The sequence below is a fragment of the Sodiomyces alkalinus genome, assembly GCF_003711515.1.
Source record: "Sodiomyces alkalinus F11 unplaced genomic scaffold SODALscaffold_11, whole genome shotgun sequence".
NCBI lineage: Eukaryota > Fungi > Ascomycota > Sordariomycetes > Glomerellales > Plectosphaerellaceae > Sodiomyces > Sodiomyces alkalinus.
In genome coordinates this window covers 99703-119368 of record NW_021167089.1, presented here as the reverse complement: position 1 = coordinate 119368, position 19666 = coordinate 99703, and the positions used below count along the sequence as shown (strand labels likewise).

General features: G+C 55.2%; 7 protein-coding genes across 7 annotated transcripts; 5 read left to right on the top strand and 2 right to left on the bottom strand.

Annotated features, from left to right (window-relative positions):
• Positions 1–449: 449 nt before the first annotated feature.
• SODALDRAFT_284212 (hexose transporter protein) lies at positions 450–2381 on the top strand (the record flags this gene model as incomplete). Its single annotated transcript, XM_028608453.1, has 4 exons — positions 450–625; positions 765–994; positions 1072–1329; positions 1417–2381. 4 exons carry the CDS (start codon positions 450–452, stop codon positions 2379–2381), a joined length of 1629 nt encoding a protein of 542 aa, XP_028463083.1.
• SODALDRAFT_60489 (hypothetical protein) lies at positions 2367–2950 on the top strand. Its single transcript, XM_028615528.1, has one exon. The coding sequence runs from the start codon at positions 2539–2541 to the stop codon at positions 2908–2910; it is 372 nt and encodes a 123-aa protein (XP_028463082.1). The 5' UTR covers positions 2367–2538; the 3' UTR covers positions 2911–2950.
• A 2691-nt stretch (positions 2951–5641) lies between these two features.
• Positions 5642–6679, bottom strand: SODALDRAFT_328590 (hypothetical protein). Its single transcript, XM_028610737.1, has 3 exons — positions 6416–6679; positions 6290–6321; positions 5642–6205 (listed from the first exon to the last, which is right to left on the bottom strand). The coding sequence occupies exons 1-3, from the start codon at positions 6668–6670 to the stop codon at positions 6082–6084; spliced, it is 411 nt and encodes a 136-aa protein (XP_028463081.1). The 5' UTR covers positions 6671–6679; the 3' UTR covers positions 5642–6081.
• A 1257-nt stretch (positions 6680–7936) lies between these two features.
• Positions 7937–9044, top strand: SODALDRAFT_60344 (hypothetical protein). Its single transcript, XM_028615527.1, has one exon. The coding sequence runs from the start codon at positions 8058–8060 to the stop codon at positions 8748–8750; it is 693 nt and encodes a 230-aa protein (XP_028463080.1). The 5' UTR covers positions 7937–8057; the 3' UTR covers positions 8751–9044.
• SODALDRAFT_265715 (hypothetical protein) lies at positions 8841–9377 on the top strand (the record flags this gene model as incomplete). Its single annotated transcript, XM_028607479.1, has 1 exon — positions 8841–9377. A coding segment is annotated over one exon (537 nt), but the record flags the coding sequence as incomplete, so codon positions are not given.
• A 1293-nt stretch (positions 9378–10670) lies between these two features.
• Positions 10671–15139, bottom strand: SODALDRAFT_381453 (hypothetical protein; the record flags this gene model as incomplete). The annotated part of the gene is made up of 5 exons (XM_028615166.1): positions 10671–10710; positions 10853–14272; positions 14410–14513; positions 14749–15029; positions 15127–15139. The coding sequence occupies 5 exons, from the start codon at positions 15137–15139 to the stop codon at positions 10671–10673; spliced, it is 3858 nt and encodes a 1285-aa protein (XP_028463078.1).
• Positions 15140–15713: 574 nt separating this feature from the next.
• Positions 15714–18773, top strand: SODALDRAFT_363086 (hypothetical protein; the record flags this gene model as incomplete). Its single annotated transcript, XM_028614528.1, has 12 exons — positions 15714–15858; positions 15932–16022; positions 16652–16894; positions 16981–17019; positions 17087–17148; positions 17231–17342; positions 17412–17472; positions 17538–17758; positions 17876–17967; positions 18114–18265; positions 18489–18614; positions 18723–18773. The coding sequence occupies 12 exons, from the start codon at positions 15714–15716 to the stop codon at positions 18771–18773; spliced, it is 1395 nt and encodes a 464-aa protein (XP_028463077.1).
• Positions 18774–19666: the final 893 nt, after the last annotated feature.

Genomic DNA, 19666 nt, shown 5'->3' with positions numbered 1-19666 from the left:
ATACCCCATGCCCCATGCCCCATGCCCCATGGATCTGGATCTGAAATCCGGTCCGCATGTCCGTCAATGTAGTGTAGACCGTTTTTTTGGTCCCCTTTTTGGTCGTCCGCTTGGTCAAGTCGCCCCTCGAGCCCTGGCACGCACCCTGGGGGGCCCGCGGAGGCGAACTCCATCGGGGATGGGTCAGGGCTTCCTCCTTGCCCCATGGACCATGGACTGACTGACAGCTCCGTTTCTCCCCCATATATCTAGCCCTGGGATCCCCCGCCTCCTCCACGGTCTCCATCCTCATCCTCATCCCTCTCTCTTCCACCCCATCAACAAGGTCTGTCTGCACAGCATCTCGAACCGCACCCGTGCTGCAGCAGAAGTGAGGAACGCCTTTGTCGACACGACACGACACATTCACCAGTCTCTCGATAACACCGGTTTCGTCCTCATCAGTCACCATGGGACGTTTCACCTACATCAAGCAGGCGAAGCCCACTGCCGAGTCCAGGGCCGCGGCATTGGAGGAGGCTCCCAAGTTCGAGAGGGTTGTCTGGCACCAGGATCCTGGTCTGAGGAAGCTCTACTTCTACGCCGTGGTTCTTTGCGTGTCTTCGGCCTCCACTGGTTATGATGGGTAAGTTCTTGATCAACACATGGAGAAGCAAGAAGAGAAGAAGAAAAGAAAAGAAAAGAAAAGAAAGAAAACCAGAAGAGCGCAAACAGACGGTTTTTGACAAGTCAAGACCTTTGTACTGACTAGATCTGCCCTTCAGCATGTTCTTCAACGGTATCCAGAACTTCGAGTCCTGGACCAGCTTCTTCGGCTATCCTTCCGGCAGTGATCTCGGCCTGCTCGTCGCTCTCTACCAGATTGGTTCCGTCGCTTCCATCCCCTTCGTTCCCATCATCACCGACAACTGGGGCCGTCGCCTTTCCATCGCCATTGGCTTCGTTATCATGATCGTCGGTGCCGTCATGCAGGGTTCTGCTCAGGACTATGGCAGTATGTCACGGGCTCCATTCCTATTTCCCACATGCATCTCCTATTACAATACAACCTGGACTAACAAAGTTGTCTAGCTTTCGCCGGTGGCCGTGTCCTCCTCGGTTTCGGCAACTCCTTCGCCCAGATTGCCTCCCCCATGCTTCTGACTGAGATCTGCCACCCGCAGCATCGTGCCCGTCTCACCACCGTCTACAACTGCCTCTGGAATCTGGGTGCCCTCATCGTCGCCTGGACTACCTTCGGCACCAACTTCATGAACAACGAGTGGTCGTGGCGTATTCCTGCCATCCTTCAGGGTGCCCCCTCCTTCCTCCAGCTCCTCTTCCTGTGGTGTATGTTTCTTCCCCTCCCCTATCCTCTCTCTCTCTGTCTCTCTCCCTCCTGCGAGACGGTTGACGACTGACTTTTTCTATTTCCAGGGGTCCCTGAGTCTCCCCGTTTCCTCATCGCCAAGGACCGCCATGACGAGGCCCTGGCTATCCTCGCCAAGTACCATGCCAACGGCGATTCCGACAACCCCACGGTTCAGTTCGAGTTCCGCGAAATCCGTGACACCATCAAGCTCGAGCAGGTCGCCAACACCAGCACCAAGTACGTCGACTTCTTCAAGACCAAGGGCAACCGCTACCGTCTCATGGTCATCATCTCGCTCGGTATCTTCTCCCAGTGGTCCGGCAATGCCATCATTTCCAACTACACTGCCATTCTGTACGCGAACGCCGGTATTTCCGACTCGGTTGCTCGTCTCGGCCTGAATGCCGGCTCGACTTCCATGTCCATGATCGTCTCCATCTCCTTCGCCTTGATGGTTGACAGGCTCGGACGTCGCCCTACCTTCCTGCTCGCCACCGGTGGCATGTGCGGCACCCTCGTCGTCTGGACCCTCACCTGCGGCCTGTACGAGCAGCACAACGCCCCTGGCTCCAACCACGCCTTGATCTTCTTCATCTGGCTGTTCCAGTTCTTCTACTCGACCGCCTGGTCCGGTCTGCTCATCGGCTACGCCGTCGAGGTCCTGCCCTACTCTCTCCGTGCCAAGGGTCTCATGATCCTCAACATCATGATCCAGGTCGCCCTCCTCCTCAACAACTACGCCAACCCTCTTGCTCTCGAGGCCTGGGCCGGCGACCCGGACACCGGTCTCGGTGGCAACACCTGGCGCCTGTACCTCATCTACTCCATCTGGGTCTTCCTTGAGCTCTGCTTCGTCTACTTCATGTACGTCGAGACTCGTGGCCCCACCCTCGAGGAGCTCGTCAAGGTCATCGACGGCCCCGACGCCAACGTCGCCGCCATCGATCTCGGCCAGGTCGAGAAGGAGCACAACCTCCAGGCCGAGGGCGAGCACACCGAGGAGACGGTTCAGACTCCTGTGAAGAATTAAGTGGATTAGGACGTGAGAACTTTTTTTGATTTTATTTTCTTCCTTTGTCCTTGTCTTTCTTCAAGAGTTATTCTCCCAGCTTGGCGGACCGGCTTTCTTCTTACTCTCCCGGCCGATTGATGCCCTGGTGGATGCGTTACGAGATAGGACCTGTATAATGCTTTTTCTGAAAACCGCGTTTTCCCTCCTACGATACCAATATGTCAACACGGACTTTTCCCTGTTTTTTTTTGTATTCCTGGTTGGAGCACAAAATCTATGGGCTTTAGCCGCTCGGCACCACACATTATATATACAATACTCATCACTTGCAATACAAATACCCATTTCTGCAGTGCACAAACATCTTTTCGTCTGGTCGTTCCATTTCGTCGTCGAGAAATATGAAACCCGGTTCTGCAATTGCTGGGAGGTGGAAGCATGGCTCTCCATGGACACCGTTTCTTGCTGCTTTCACTCACTCTTTCACTCACTCCCGTTTTCCCTCGATCCTCCTCTCCTCCACACCCTTCCCGCCTTTCATGCATGATGGCCCAGTCCTGGCCTCCGCCAAGCCTGCACCCTCTGCACCCCTGTCCCTGTCTCACGATCGGGTAGGTAATCTCTTGTTATGCAATGCACCTTTCGACGAGCAACCAGCAGCCAGTGAGAAGAAGGGGTGGAATTGACGACATGTAACAGTAATATACTAGTAATACTGTTGCATGAAGCGACAGCGCAACCCACCACCGTTTACGTTTCCCCTTCCCCCCTCCCCTTCTTTCCCATGGCTGTCGAATTCGTTTATTTCGTACACGCTTCATACCGACCAACCGCATATGTACACTAATTAGGTACGGGGTTCCCAAGATGGAGCCTTTCCGCAAGACTAGACGAATTCGAATGCGGCGACGGCGATTCCATGTACGTTGCGGATTAGGACTAATCAAGAGGCTGAAAAGTACGAATACTTACTTACCTGTGATCCAGCGGGTCTCTTCATTCAAAGACGCATCGGGACGATATGTGCCATCTTTTTGGGCTTCTGGCGTCTCGTGCTACGGCTTCCATCCGAAAAGGATAGGATCGCGAGAGTGTGGTCGGAGATGCGGTAAGTGATCCGACGCCAGGGGTGGGGGAGACAGACTAGACACCACCCATCCACCCGTTTCTTCAGTCCCCAATGAGGGTTTGCCTCCAGCCAATCCAGGTAGGCGTTCTGTGAGGCAGTCTGTGAGACGGTGTCCCGTCCAGCACCTTTGTGCATCCGTAAGACGATGCCGATACCTGGATTTCTTGTTGTTGGGCCACCTTTTGCATGACTCGCTACCAGACGTCCAAGGTGTTCTTCCAGGAATCCTTTATACTTTCTTCGTCATCCCTTCACCTCCGGGCCATTATTATCCACTTGGGCGTTTTCTCTTTTTCTTCTTCTTCTCCCTCTATTTCTGGACATCCCCTCTCTCCCTCTCGGGCCTCTATCCCATTGGATCCTGTCATCCCGTACCATACAGTCGCCCACCCTCATTGCCTACGGCAAGGCTGTCTCCGACTTGCGGTCTCCTCGTCAAAACCACTTCATCCCTTCTCTATCCACTATTATTAAGGTCTATCTTATCTTCCTTCTTTCGCATGTCCCCATTTCCGCCCTGTCATACAAGTTCCATTTCCGACTCCGCCTGTCTAATACCACAAGTAAATTGCATGCATTCCCCTATATTCGTGGGGATGTCAAATTGTCCACAGTTGTCCACAGTTGTCCACATTTCTTATATTGACGTGGCTTTTCGGGGGATTTGGCATCACGATCCCGGCCGCGGCTTTCGTGCCATTGACCAGTACCTTGTACGTTGTACGTTGTAGTGTACGTTGTACGTTGTACCGCCGAGCTGCCACCCGGGGTAGACGGGACGGGACATTGTCGTACCTTATGCACGGGGAGCCTTTCTTCGCACGTGTTTCTGCTTTGTTGGCAGACCTCGAGCGCCCACTTTGATGTACCTGACTCCCCTTATCTCACTTATCTCACCCCCTCCCCTCTTCCCCTCTTCCCCTCTCCCCCTCTCCCACCCTTTCCCCTCCCGTGTCCCCGTGTTCAGCGTCCCGTCTGCCGTCTGCCGTCTGCCGTCTCCTCTTCTCCTCTTCTCCCCCACCTGTCTTGTATGTACTCCGTATTCTTGGCCGAGGTGCCCCCATCGGGAGCCCTGATAATACTGTTTCCCCATCTTGCCAACTCTCGGCATCTTGGTGACAGCTCCGCGTCCAGCAACTGTTCTGGGGAAGTCTCCGCAGTCGGGGAAAGAAGAATAAAAAAAAAAAAAATAAGGGGGGTGTGGAGGACGGTGTAAGCAGGGTAATCGTCGGCCGAGCTCTTCGATAACCTCACTACCTTAATAACTGTCAGGCAACCCCTCCCGACGGACCTTTATAGCCGCCCTCCGATTTGGCTGAGCTTGTGTGCTTATGTGCTTTTAGGTGACCATTCTCTCCCCTTTTCCCTTTCCCTTTTCCCCTTCCCACAACCCACTCCACTAGGTAACTACTACGCCGTACTGGTTTGCTCCGCGGCCCCCAAAATATGCCAGGCGGCCGTTTTCCCGGGCCATTTCCCCTGCTCTCTGTCGTGTTTTAGGCCGCCTGGAGTGAACGGCTCGGACGCGGACTTGCGACGGACACATACGCCTTTGCGGTTTTGCGCCCCGATTGTGCGGCGACCATATATATGAACTAGACGCGCTTGTTCGGACCGCGTAGTATCATAGTAGCGCATATTGACAGTTGAGCGCACCCCATCTCGAACGCATCTTCGGAATCTCACCAGAACTCTCTCACCTTCCCAGCTCGTTCTGCCCCGTTTCCGAAAAACACCTCTTTTCATAACACCTGGAGACAATCCTATCCACAGCGCTGGGAACTAATCCCGAGACTCGAGATGCGCTCAGAATCATCGGGAAACGGCACACGCACGCGACGCCTTGTTCGGATCTAGGCCCCGACTCTTCTTCTTCTTCTTCTTCTTCCTTTGGGCGACGCCTTTATTTTACTGACCTGTTTTTTCTTCCACTTTTAGGAATTTCTGATTGTACGACGCCGAGCAAGGCGCTCCGCACACGCAGCGACCGAGTGACGGCTGCTTCCCCGCAGCATCCCGAACGATAAAGAAGACAGAGAGACAGACACGTGTGTGTTCCCCAAGCTAGGCTTGTCACCAGGCTTCCGAATAAGTCCTCGAATGGTAAAGTCCTGTCCGTCGCGTTCGCGAGGTGGAAGGCCTCCGCTCCCGTTGGACTCGCATCCACTGGTGCTTTTTTGATACATTGTATTTTTTCTGTATAATACACAAAGTCAAAGGGGGTTGTTTCGAGTTAACCCCAGGTGAGTCTTCCCAGATGCATCTACAAATCCCTCTGCTTGACGTTCAAACGGCCTCTTCAGCAAACGAGGGAGGAAAAATCGGCGTAGAAAAGGATCACCGCTTGCCCACTGGCAGGCAAGCCGATAACGCCCCCTTAGTGCGCCGTATCAGGAGGGGCGCCGGAGAGCAATGTGATTCGACTGATGGTGGGATGGACGGGATGATTTGTACTTGAAGCGACTTCTTGCTCCGGCGAACGGGGACGGACCCCTGAAGCATGGGTTGAGTCCTTCGACAATGTTCCGGCTTGCGAAACAGTGCACCGTATTGCCGTATGGGAAGCAGGCGCATGGGCAGTCGTTCGTCTCATCGGATGTCTTTGATACCCGGGGCCGCATACACCTCGACCTGACGGCGTCCTTTTCGCAGCAAGAATTCGATGGCGCCGAAGTCGCGTTTGTCGATGGCGATGTGCTTGTCAAACTCGGACCTAATCATTCAAACAGTTTGTTTTCCCCCGTCAGCCGGCGACCGGCATCAGAGGAGGTAGAGGGAGAACAAGGCGCATGCATACCGGGCAAACGACCGAAAGTGAGGTTGGGTAGCCTGTAGGTAGTCGCCAAGAGAAAAAAAAAACCCCGTTAGTGTTCCAGCTATACCGCGTCGTATGCGTGGCAACGTCATCTTCAACATGAATTACCTCTGGCTTGGTGCGAATGTCTCGGAGGCATTGCCGATACAGCGAGAGGACTTCTCTCTGAAGGCCAGACAGCGCTCGCTTGCCGGCCGCCATTGGCACGTGTACGGTGTATGTCGAGCTCTGTACCTTAGACGTGTAGGTGATGGAGAAAGGATGGGCTTGTCGGGGAAGAATTGGCGAAGACGTGAAGTTACTGAGGATGGTACGTGAGCTCACGAACGCTGGTCCTGTGGCATGTGTCGATCTTTCGGTCATCGTCGGCCCCTGTACCGATACCGAGGGCACGTTGCTTGTACGTGCTTATTAAGGTAGTAATCGTGGGGAACCCGTTTATTGTGGCGCATGCTGCCGGATCTCGATGACGCTGTGCCATGTACAACGTACTTCGTACTTCGTATAAGTCACTGGGTTGGGTTGCTCCTCTGCATCCTGTTCATGGATTCATTCGTCTTAGTGCCTCATCTGCTCTCAATTCTCTTCAAGAGACGGGCCAATCCTACATATGTTCGTTCATTGGCTTTTCACATGTCTGGTTTTTCCTCTTTGTGTCTTTTGTAGGTCTCGAGCTCAGAGGGCAAGCTCAGAGGGAAGCTCAGAGGGCGCTAAGCCCGGTTGGTACCTTATACCGCGACTGGCCGACCGGGCAGTATCTTATCATCGGGTGGCGGGGCCGAGGGGACTGAGGGCCGGTCATGTGACCTGCCTAAGAGTAGAGAGCTTATTCTAGCCTCTTCCTCCTCCTATTATAGTTAGTTAGTTTGTTCCGGAGATATAGATATCTTTACCAAGCATACGACGATTATCTCAGGACCCGGTCAGTCGACAATTACTCGTTGACACTCTTCTCATGGACTCCGGGATCCTCTTTAGCTCATCTTTCTCATCTTTGCTTCGCACAGCCACAGATCCCCCGACTGCGCCTCCCTACAGCTCCGTGCCCCTGGCCCCCTTTTTTTATATTTCTCTACCTCTCTATCATCTTTTCTATCATCTGCCTTGACCAACTTTCAGACTCGGACCACTCCGACCACCATTGTATAGGCTACACACTATCCTCGTAAATCCAGTCTCAGCCTCAGCCATTATTACGTGTGCAATATCCACCACGTTGCTCCAATTGGAGCTCAACTCCCCCTTCCACGATTATCCGGCCGGAACCGACACACTGAGTCTGTTATAAGCGCCACGAAGACCACAGGTATCATGAACCCTCTCAGGGCAGACCAACCAAAGCGGCTGTGCCTTTCCTTGTTCGCACCTCAGAATGCCCTAGAGCACTGTGAGAAGCGCGTAGAGAAGCGCCTAGACGCCTGCCACGGTTTGCCAGTCTTCGTATGCCCTAAATGGCCTAATCTCCGTGTTATTCGCTTTCGCCTCCGCCGTGTAGTAGTCAGAGCTTAGGTATCTCGTATTACATGACACATGGCATGCCATGTGGCCGCCCCTTTCCCCTGTTTCCCCCTGTTTCCCCCTATCATACCACCTAGCCAACATTGCCTGTCCCCTATCTGCCACGGCTCGAGCTGTGATATCGACGGACGAGAGGAAACCTTAAAAGCTGCTCCCAGGCCCAAGCTTGCTGGTTTCTTCCTTCCTCCCCTTGCAACTCCCATTCAGCACTGCCCCGTAGATCTTCGTCCCAATGTGTTTCATTGCCACACAAGCTCCTGTCACGGGAAGCGCCCCCCGACCCGAGGACGAGGAGACTCGGCCGAAGTTCAGTGTCCATAACGACCACACTGCCTTCAGCCACGCCCTCCTGCATGCTGGTCTTTATGGAATCCTGGGTGATGGTCTTTCTGCAAAAGATGAATCCATCTTTTGGACACGGTACCAGCCCCCACACGTCGTAAAAGATAACAGAGATGTGACGGATCCTATTCTACTTGAAATCATCACCTCGTCCATCGTGAATATAAAGGCCCGTATCTTCGAGTGTTATCGGAGAAGGCCCACGTTATTTCGGGAGGTGGCCGCCGCCGCCTGGCTAGGGGTAGCCGAAGAAGAGGCAGCCAGATACGATGGACAGGAGGACGACGCCATCGAAGAGGACACCGAATCATGCATTCCCATCATCGTTCCCCCAGAGTCTAGCTCGAAGAGGAAGAGGACCCGGGGATCCATCTACCGCCCGTTGCCGATAGACGAATGCGGCTACAGGCGCAGTTCTTTGCCGGTGGACGCCGCCTATCACGCCGTCGTCGCGCGTATAAGCGATAAGCTGAGGGGCACGGCTCTCGCGACGGGAGAACCACATCTTATCCCAGAGCCTGGGCCTGAGCCTGGGCCTGGGCCTGGGCCTGAGCCTGAACCAGAGCCCATGGAACAAGTGTAAGCTTCTCAGATATCTCCCCCTCGACAACACTTTGCTCACCACATGACTCTTACTCTCCCCCGACCCAAAAGCCACTAACACCAATCCAGCGAGTGCGTGTCCTGCTTGGACAAGCTCCCCGTGACCGGCGTCATCAAGCTGACCTGCCACTCCTATTGCCCAGAATGCTTCCAACGTCTCATCGCAACAGCCTGCGAACATGAGCAGTCCTGGCCTGCGACTTGTTGCCTCAACGAGATCCCCGCCTGCACCATCCTCAGCAATCTTCCCCACGACAGCGAACTCTACGACATCTTCCGCGCTCGCTGCGTGGAATGGAACACCCGGCCGGCACACCGCATCTACTGCTCCCACCCCTCCTGCAGGCTATTCGTCCCCCCCGCCAACATCGACCCCGCCACCCGCACCGCCCGCTGCCCCGCCGGCCACGCCACCTGCACCCTCTGCCGGGAGCCGCAACACCCCAGCACCACCGCCTGCCGTCTCGACGGCGACGCCGCCCTCACCGAAGCCCTCGCCCAGGAAGAAGGCTGGGTACACTGCGCCAGATGCCGCGCCCTCGTCGAGCACCGCGACGGCTGCGAGCACATGATCTGCCGCTGCGGCTACCAGTTCTGCTACGTCTGCGCCGCCCCCTGGCGGGAGCCGCGGTCCTGCCGCTGCACCACGACCGACCTGGTTCTCAAGAAGGCCGCCGCCGCCGCCCGTCGCGAGGCCCGCATCCGCCGCGAGGAAGCCGAGCTCCGCGACGCCCTGCGCCAGATCGAGGAGTTTGAGCGCGAGGAGGCCCGCAAGGCCGAACTCCTCCGCCGGGAGGAGCAGGAGCGCCGCGAGGCCATGCGGCGACGTCTCGTCGAGGCGCGGTTCGCCGAGTTGCGGGACACCTTGGACCGCCTGGGCAGCGAGTACCGCCAGCTCCTCCGCCAGCACCACGTCCGCGAATCGGAAGCGGCGCGGCGCGAGGGAGACACGGCCCGGTATCGCCTGGACGCAGAGCACGTTGCGCGCAGCGCCGAACTGGTCGCCGCCACCGAAGCCCACCTCGTGAAGCGCGTGGTGGCCGTGCGGATCGAGCACGCCGCGCGCCTCTACGCCGAGCGCGCCTTCGAATCCGACTATCAGCGCCAGCTCGAAGGATTCTACGCCGCCCTCCACGTTGAGGACCCGACCGCCGCCGACGACGCTATAGCCAGTGCGAAGGAAGAGCTACGATGTAATCTGGATCAGAGCTGGCACACCTGGATTCGCTGGCGGGATCACGAGCTGGCTGCCCTCGAGGCCCGCGCCGAGGAAGAACGCGCTATTCGAGAGGAATGCCTCGACGCGGCTCACCGCCGGCTCGAGGAGCGTCTAGCAGCCGATGCGAGGGAGATGGCGCGCCGCCACGCCGCTGAGAGGTACTGGCTCGAGGTCGTCGCAGCTGAGCGTGCCGAGATGCTCGAGGAATGGGAAGCTCGTGAGATGGAAGAGGGCCGTGGTGCGGTGGTAGAATTCAGTGACGAAGAACCGAATAATGGATCAACAGTCGTGATGGCGACGAACGGGAGCACGAACTTGGGTACGGAGATGACGGAGGTTACTCGCCCAACTCCGCCTCTGCCTCTGCCCCCGCCGCTTAGTATTCCCTCGTCCGGCATTAATGAGACAGTGGTTTGCGAGGTAGACAGCTAGGGAGCGTGATCTTCTCCCTGAGAGTTGGACACCTCATACCGCAATGCAGTCCCGAAGTCGAGCCGTGTCTCGTCTGCTGACCTCTCACACGAAACGCCCATTAATGAACGACCATTCTCATCCTTGCTATATCAGTTGGCATGCTTATATTCTCGCTAAAACGCCAAAACATCCATCCAACATTGGTGAATAATACCACATTTTTGACTTGTTCCGTTTGTACTCGGCCAAGTTTACCCACGCCTTGGTTCAAATCTGTCGTAACAAGATGGAACTTCCCAACGCCACGCTTTGGTCATTGCTGTGAAAATCTCGAAAACCAAATGGTGGTTTGATACGCTGGATCAAATATCGTCCTAGGTGGAAACGTGGGTATCGTGGATGTGCGTGTCCTTGCCTCCCTGGCCCCCGTCGGCGAAGGCGACTCTCACATGACGGCGCATTTTTTGTGCCTCTTGCCGTCAGCAGGCCCGCCTCTGCTCACAGCCGACACGTCAGTCCAGGCCACCGAACTGGCGACCTCGTGGTCAATGCGCTTCTTCCTGGCCTTCCGCGTGCCTCTCCATCCGCGCCGCTTCGCGTCTTGCATGTTCCTCGCAGCGCTTCGTTCGGCCCGGCTGGCGTTTCGACTAAGCGAGCTGTTTGTACGCTGACCATTAGACGTCGTCGACGGCGCCGGAAGCCATGAGGGCATTAGTCTCCTTGGCGCGTTGGTGGATGGTGCAATATACGAAGGATCGATTCGCTCGACAGTGTGACACCCATCAGGATCCGTGCGCGGGTGTCGCGGGATGGGTGCCAAAATGGGCGTCTCGCTCCTGGGTCCTCCAAGAGTATGCGCACCGGGAGGATCGAAGGCCCCGCTCACGCCGCCAGGAGTGCTGATAATAAGAGGTTGATCTTCCACAGGCGGGCTCGACGCCGGCTGCACTGGCGTATGCGGGAGAGGAACGTGCTGCGGTAGGGGAGAGAGGCCAGAATGAGACACATTCCCACCACGGCTTCCTAGAGCCGCACGCCGATCCGAGGAGTGACACGCCGATCCGCGACTGCCCAGACTGGATCGGGCTTCAGAGCCATTCGGAAGAGGAAACGTCGCCGCAATGATCTCGCTCTGGCTTGCGCTAATGGGCGGTGCCGTGTGGGCATGTCCGACCCAAGACGCCGAACGCGCATTCTCTCGTGAACCGGGCGCTTTAGGCCATGTGTTGGCGATTGAAAGTCGTCTACCCGGAAAGGGTCCGCCTGAACCGGTGCTCGCTTGTGCATGGGAATGGGTATCGGGCTCGGATGACACGACGAACGTCGGTGAGGGAATCTGCAGCCCTAGAGCTGGGGGGTGCATCCGAGACTCCGTTGGCTGGGTGTTGCTGCTAGATTGCTGCGCGGTGAGGCGAGGAGAGTCAGGAGGCGAGACGTCATAGAGATCGTCGTCGTCGCGTGGAGCGCTACTGGCAGTGCGGTTGCTGACTTGGATCGAAACACTAGTTGTCGGCCGGGTAAGCTCTTCGCTCTGGAGTCGGCTTGTTACGGAGACACCGTCGCTTGCTGACCTGCGATACGTAGATGGAACGTGCGGGGGAGCCGCGGACGGCAGCGGCCAGGCAGATGATCCCGTTGTTGTGGGTGCTGCTGTTTGATACCTGGCGAGCGGCAAAGACGTCGCGGGACCATGATTTCCGGGTCCGACGATTGCAGGCTGTCGAAGGAAGACGGGCACGTCACCAGGGTCGTCCTTCTGGTAGGGCGGCGGCGGAGGTACCCAGTTATCTGCGTCGCTCTCATGCGGATGCTCGCGACGGCCGTCTGCGCGGGTGTAGGTGTCCTGGCCGGCAACCGGAGGCCGCGGGTTGCGACGTCGGCTGACGGCGGCCGCAGTAGCCGCACGACGGAGCGTTGTTGTGGAACGGGGGTTGTCGTGTGAATACGGGACGTCCACAGCCTCCTGCGCCTCGATAAGAGAAGCGCTTTCCGACTCATCTCGGACGCCTGCCGAGGTCGATTGCCGTGAAGCCGGCTGAGGAGGTACCCCCATACGGCGAGGAACAAGGGGATCGTCGTCGTCATCGTTGGCGTTCGCATGATGGTTACTCGGCGGCGGAATATCTGGTACAGGAGGCGCCGCAGCAGAGGTACCAGCAGTCGGTGAGGCGCGCAGAAGGGCGCCGCGGTTGTCCCGTCTTTGGGCGACGGTCCTCCGGCGGACTATAGCAACCTCGGTAGCCATATCCCTCCGTTCTTCCTCCAAGACTTCGGGCTCCTTAGTGCCGACGTCGATGGTGATTTCCCGCTTGAAGCCATTCTCGATGGCGTAGTCAAAATCGAGGAGAGTAATCCTGCCCCCGTCAATGAAGTCGACATCCTCCTGTTCGGTGATGGGTTTGGGAGGCGTGACACCCCGAGCGGCGATGACCAGGCGTTCGCGTGACGACGCGCCGCCGAAGCCGCACACCCACTTGACACAACTGACGCCCTCTACTTCGGCCACCTTGGTCCCCCAAACGAAGGTATTCCGCAGCTTGTCGCAAAGCAGCTGCCACTGCGGCCTCGCACTGCTGCTCTCTCGCGCTTTCGAAGACGGCGTGCGAGAAGGGGGGTCGCCATTGCCGCCGCGTCGTCCGAGCGCGGCGGAGCCACCATCGTTAGACGCGGACGAAGCGCATTCAGGGACGGCGTCGAGGTCTTCGGGAATGCCGTAGAGCCAGATGTCTCTGCCTTTGAAACCAGCAGCCACGAGGTCTCCGTGGTAGGTAGCGGCAGGGGAGGTGGAAGGCAGGAGCTTCGCCTGGTCGCATGGACTGGGGATAGGCCCGGTGAAGTAGGTGGTGCCGTTGCGTAGGTCGTCGATGCGGACGGCGCGGAAGGTCTCGAAACTGCGGTCGTATGTGAAAGTCCAAGAGGCCTCCTCGCGACTCGTGTTCTGTAGCAGGACGGCATGGCTGCAGTCGCGGCTGGTGTTGGGGAAGAGGATCGAGGTAGTCCAGAGGGCGATCATGTTGTCATCGACGATGTTGGCAGGGTCGTAGTAGGGAGCCGTTAGGACAACGGTATTGGGGGAGGACGAGTGAACGGTGGTGCCGAGCAGCTGGGTCCCGTCAAAGGAGAAGGCCAGGGTGTCGACGGCGTCGCACTTGACGGCCCTCCTGTCAGTGGCCAAGGCGCCGGGGTTGAGGGAAGAGACCTCGATGCCGCCGTCGTAGGCGGCGGCGAGAACAGAACCGCAGGGGGACATGGCGATGGTGCGTGGAGCATGGTCAAGGATCATGGATTGGGTGCGGCGCGGGGGGGACTCGTTCAAGTCGTAGAGATCGACCTGCATCTCGCTGGACAGAACGGCCAGCAGGGAGCCATCGTCCTTGATGCAGGTGGAGACGGGGCGACGAAGGATCTTAAGCTCGCGGGTCACGTCGATGATGTCGGTGCGGACATCAATGACGTATATTCGGGACGAGTTATAGGCCAAGAGATGGTGTCCGCGAGGGGAAGGGCTGAACTGCATGCTTTCGCCGCCGGGACATGAGGAGGAACTAATCGAATTAGAGATGAGCTTGATCGTGGTCTCGGACGGGCGTAGGTAGGCTTCGAATAAGTTGCGCTTCACCTCGCGGGCAAAGGCCTCACGCAGGTCGTGCAGTCTGCGTTCTTTCTCGTCCTCGGTGTCGTTGGGGTTGTCGCTGTGGTGATCGTTGTCATCTTTGGGTTCTATGGGCGGAGCATTGTGGCTGGCAGCGTATGAAGGACACTTATGAAGGTGGTGGGCATAGAGATGGGCACGTTGGGAGACTCGTCGCCACTTTGAGTTGACAAGAATAAGGGAGGCAAAGGAGTCGGGGTCGGCAGCTTGGAGGATCCTTCAGAGCAAAGGGAATTAGCGACGAAATTCGAGATATAGGGAAGGGAGGGACGAGAGAAAGACGAGTGGTGGGACGGAAGAGGTCATGAAGGAGGGGTGACAAGCAAAACGACGAAGGCGACAGTGCTTTCTTACTGTTCAATAATCTCTTCTGGGAGACGATCAACTGCCAGAGATGGCAAGGGCTTCTTTTCCGTGGAAGGACGAGGAGCAGGGTCATCGCTACAGTGTTCGGAGACCTGATCAAGGTGTGGTTGAGAATCCGTATCAGTTGAATCCATGGCAAACAAAAAGAGACTTGGCTCCTAGCTTCTGGTGCGAGTAAAATCGGTCGATTTTCGAGAGTACGACTATGTTGCTTCCTCTTCTTTTTTTCCTCTTGGCTTTTTTTTTTTTCTTTTTTAATTCCTTTCAGAAGGGAGGAGGAAGTCGAAGGAGATCACGGATACGCGATAATCCCCATGATCGAAGGACGAAAAGGGCGGCAGTAGGCTCGTCGATGGTCAGACGAAATGGAAGTAAGTGGAAGATGAGGTGGAAGATGAGGTGGAAGATGAGGTGGAAGATGAGGTGGAAGATAAAGTGGAAGATGACAGGAAAGTTGAGCAAGCCGAAAGAGATGAAGGCGTGGATTCGAGATGGATGGTGGGACAAGAGAAGAGTGAGAAAGAAGGAGGGGGGTTGTTGTTTTGCAGTAAGGCGCGAGAGACCAACCCAAAGGGAAGTAACGACTGGGACCGTCTCCCGTAGTTTCCCTGCCCGTACTGATAGCCAAATGCACGGTCCAGGTGCAGGTGTCCTTGTATGGATTGTATTGATATACTCCGCATCTATCCAGGTACGTACACGAACATGCAATGGTCATTTCTCACCTAAGTTTTGCAATACTCGCACTACCTAGGTATAATACGCGAATCCATTGGAAACCGTTCAATTCAAAATCTCATACTTGAAACCTGTCATTGATTTTTTTATCGTAAACCTAAGAAGGTTCGGACAGCAGTTAGACAATCATCCATCATGCCAGTCACATCATGGATGACATTCGCGGAAGTACTAGGTACCTGCAGCTAGGCATAGGTACTTCGTAGATATCTGGGTCTTCGTGTTTATTCTGGACGATCTGCTCTGGAGGGCATGTTGTGCTGGGCTGCGGGTGCCTGAGATTATGGATTATGTACTTCGTACTTCGGGTCCGTACACACACACCTGTAGCTCGCCTACCTGATTGGCGGCGGGGCAGTGGCGATCAGTCACCTATACCTCCTCCTTGGCCCTCCTTGCCCCCTTCAGATAAGTCACGTACAGAAAAATGGGCTATAATTGATCGGAATGGATCATGATTAATTGGAATGGATCATAATTAATGAACAGAAAGGTATCGAGTACTTACTTGGCATCCTGTCCCTGTTGGGGCCGAAAACTGGTAATGATCGTCGATGACCGTTTTCTGGAAACCTACGCGTGTCTTCGCCCCTGCACTTCAAGAAGGGGCACAAGGGCAACGCCGCACCGGCTTTGTTGTCTTGTCCAGGCCAAGCAGGACTTTCCGGTGGCAATACGGGCTGCATAACTGTTCCGGCAGTTCTCCGAACTCTTCCTTCCAGAAAACTCCGTACTCCGCAGCTCCTATACTCATTCATGCACCAACAAAAAGAAATATTCGAGCTGAATGGCGAGGCAAACCAAGAGAGGCAGATGTTTTGGCCAACTGTCACCAACCTCACGCACACCCCTACAACCTATCAGTAAGCCTCGAGTCGTACAGCATGCAGCGGGCAACCCTGGATAGAGCGGCGTCAAGATGTGAGCATGCCCTATCATATGGGTTTCTTCCTCCCTGCATTGTTCCTCCATCCACATATGTACCAACATTGAACGCAGCACATCCTGCAATGGAAGACAATGAAGCATGGCCTTATTATGAATTTGGTGGTTGACCTTATATTCTTCTCTTATTTTACGTAGCTCCATAAGGGCACCTGTTGTGGATTTTGTTAGGCCAGGTACTTTGTCCTTTCTGCTTTAGTTTGGTTGGGTGTTCTATTTTTGGCAGCCTACGAAGCCGGCTCGGCATCCTTAAACGAACCATTGACGGGGCGAGTGGGGCCCCTGATTGGCTGACAGGTACATCACATGATAGTCTCCCCTAGTCTCCCCTAGTGCTATCATCTCACCCATCCGCTCAGGGCAGATCTAATAGACCATCCGCCCTTGCCGTCTTACTGTTACATGAGGTCCATGAGATATCTGAACTGCCTGCCTAATTGGCAGGTTTACTCGGTGCATAGTTGAAGCGACCTCATTCGCTTTGGCAGTTTCATGTTCGCTCTTTAAAGGAGCATAATCATTATAATCCACATGCATCCCCATGGAGGACACCTGGAGATCGTGACGATTCTAATTGGCCCGGACGCACACAACTATCCATCGAAGTCTACACATGTCAGCTGGGCATGCAAATTCATACCTGCCGCCGAGTTGAGACACACACCGAGTACCGACAGGACTGGCAGGATTCGGCAATCGGCACCCTCGCGGATCCATCAATCATCCCACGAAATGTCCTGATGCCGGGGACATCGCAACCCGACCTTCTGCACCCAAGCTCGTCGCACGGGTGACTGGGACGTGCCTATTAACATGAACCCGTTATTTCAACATCTAGTGGAGAAGTGAACCAGGTTATATGCTGCTTCGCCTTAGTATGACTGTCTTGGACCATGGAAACCTTGACAGCCGAGAGTGTCTTTGTTTCTGGTTGTTTTCTTCGACTCCCCTAGACTTTCCCCCGTTCTGTGCTCAAAGGAAGATGGCTTGCTGCCTCTCATACTCTCGCCAATAACACATGTCACCATGATTCTCTCGCTTGCGGTGACATGAAGCCCTTGTTTAACCTGTCGGGATGCCGTCATCTCTTTATTCCCATCGTCATCTCTCCCTCTACGATATCGAGTCTTCGTGTTTCTTTCGACCTTCATTCCAACTGCGACCACCGCGTTGGTCTTGCCCCTTTTCAAACTCCACCCCGGCTACGCCAGTTATGTCGGCTCTGTCCTCGCCCATGGGTTGGGCTAGTTGCTCGGAACATGATATGTCGCTCCCCCTGATCGACAACCTTGGTTGAAGCGGGCGAGGACCGCCTCTGCTGCTGATATCTGGGCTGTCTTTGGCGCTACTAAGAATGCAAAGCTCCTTGTATGGGTTTTTATCGGAAAGCGGCGTCAGTCAAAAACCGCCGCCCCCTTTCCTCCAACTCCAAGTCTGATTTCTTGCCATTCGTTCGAATGCCTTCGCTTTTCCATGGCGCAAGGTTCCGAATAAACATGGCGACACATACCTCGCAGCCTGTCCAAGATTACGCTGCACTGGCTAGCTCGAACTGCAACGGCGCGAGTGCCGTGGGCAAGTCGGATCATGACCTCGTTTTCGTGGGCTTCAGCGGACCAGGTTGGTCTTGCGGGTTTCCTGCCAGCAGTAAGATGTGTCAGGATTAAGATCCGAGTACTGGTTTCTTGTACCAAAAGTTAACCCCCCTCCGCTGGCTTTCCAGGTGTGGTTTGCTTTCTCCCTCTCCCTCTCCCTCTCCCTGGCCATCTAGCTCCCCTCTCACCTTTGCCTTCAGTCATCTCTCCTATACTTACTCGTCGTCCATAAAGGCAACCACCTACCTGTCTCCCACCGCCCCCAATTGTATAATCAGTCCTATGTGTTTCTCCGCTAGCGGCAGCTCCGTACCAGGACTCGGCTTTTCCCCGCCCTAATCAGATATCTACGACCTCTAAGACCGTTCTGATTGTAAAAGGCTGTCAAGGTGGTTGTGTAAAGGCAAATATCAGCCGGTCTAACCCCTGAACCTTTCCTCGCACACCCTCCGAGCAGCTCAGGAATCTCATCGTCAGCACGTGGTGTGCTGGTCCTACCGCTGAACCCCCCTGATAGCAGCTTCGTCGTCCCTAGCCTGAGCGCCCTCCGCTGCTTTAAGACACCTGTAAGCCCGGCTATGAGGCTCAGTCTCCCCGAAGTATTTACCCTTACGGCGTTCGCAGAATGGCCTTGATGGTAGTGAGCTGGTACTTCCCTTATTCACTCCCTAGACTTAGTGTGTATCGACTCGGGAAGTCCGTCTGCATGGTATCCTGTATATCGTAACCTATCAGGGTTGACTTTGATAAGTAAGGACGGACGCCTGGATAGAGCCTTGACCTGGACAGGCCGAAAAGTTGGCGCTTCTGGCAAGAGCCGCATGGCTTCTCAATACTCTGCAGCAGCGAGAGTCAATTTTCCCTCTCGTCCGCCTTCCCCTCCTCGCTCCCACATTCCAGGGCGTGACGAGTCCCGTATGATTTACCTGTGCTGTAGGTACGTTAAAATCTACTTAACTTTTGTTTATGTAGCTTTATGGTTCGGGTAGTTGGGTCGCAAACTCCGCGGTCACTACATCACAGCTCACCTTGGAGGCGGCTTATGAAGGAATCCTCACAAGTCAAACGAGTTGAGCGCCCCAGGCTTTCTTCCACAGACTTCTAGCACTACCATGACGGCCTGACGTTAACTCGGTCCACAAGCCAAGCCAAGTAGTTTATCCGGATTGTCGTTATATTATTATGAGTATGGAGTCGAACTTGGCCTTTCCCTTGGAACGTTCAATGCACCCCTCCAAGGGGGGGGGGGAATAACTTTCTGTGACCTGGAAAGGAGTTTCCCTGTATGCAACCATTTTGCGTATGCGTTCCATTTCAACCATCTCCATCTCAGATGAACAGTATAGCGTGTAAGAGAGCCCTGCAACACCATGCGCAACTATCGTCTGTCGTCTTGGTATTATGTAGAGTCTAACTCCGTGCCAATTTTGCGTGCCTCGAGGTACCACTCTCTCTGTTGTTGAGACTGTAACTGTAGCTGTCTCTTGCCCTCAATGTTCTAAGAAGTACCAGTTACGTCTTTCGGTTCTTCTTGAGTCCCAATATATAATCAATACAAAACTGGCTACCCTTCAGGAGGAAAAGTCTCCGTCTCGCAGGCATCGTGGTTCCGAGTCTCCAACTCTCTGCAGCTACTTAGCTAACTACAAGCCCAAACTTACAAACGCTCGCCGTCCGTCTACACCTTTTAAATATGTTGAGTTGTCTTCCATGCACCCGAAACTCGACTTGGGGACATACTAACACCAAGACCCTTCCTGTGTTATAAGCCTATCTTCCCCGATTTCTTACTACTTTATCGTTCTGTTACCACTACTGCCTTTCGATCGATTGCCGCAGGAACGAGGCATCACGGTTGAGGCACGAATGATAAGGCATAGCTCAATCAAGGCCAACTCAGCGCCAGACATGCCAATGGACATTGCTGGGGCTCGAACAGGTTTGTTCTCATGGCCCTCAACTGGTTG

Coding starts and splice junctions, on each gene's coding strand:
- SODALDRAFT_60344 (XM_028615527.1), top strand. CDS start 8,058: ATGTGTTTCATTGCCACACAAGCTCCTGTCACGGGAAGCGCCCCCCGA.
- SODALDRAFT_60489 (XM_028615528.1), top strand. CDS start 2,539: ATGCTTTTTCTGAAAACCGCGTTTTCCCTCCTACGATACCAATATGTC.
- SODALDRAFT_328590 (XM_028610737.1), bottom strand. CDS start 6,670: ATGACCGAAAGATCGACACATGCCACAGGACCAGCGTTCGTGAGCTCA. Junction 6,322..6,415: donor ACATTCGCACCAAGCCAGAG/GTAATTCATGTT, acceptor GACTACCTACAG/GCTACCCAACCTCACTTTCG. Junction 6,206..6,289: donor CACTTTCGGTCGTTTGCCCG/GTATGCATGCGC, acceptor TTGAATGATTAG/GTCCGAGTTTGACAAGCACA.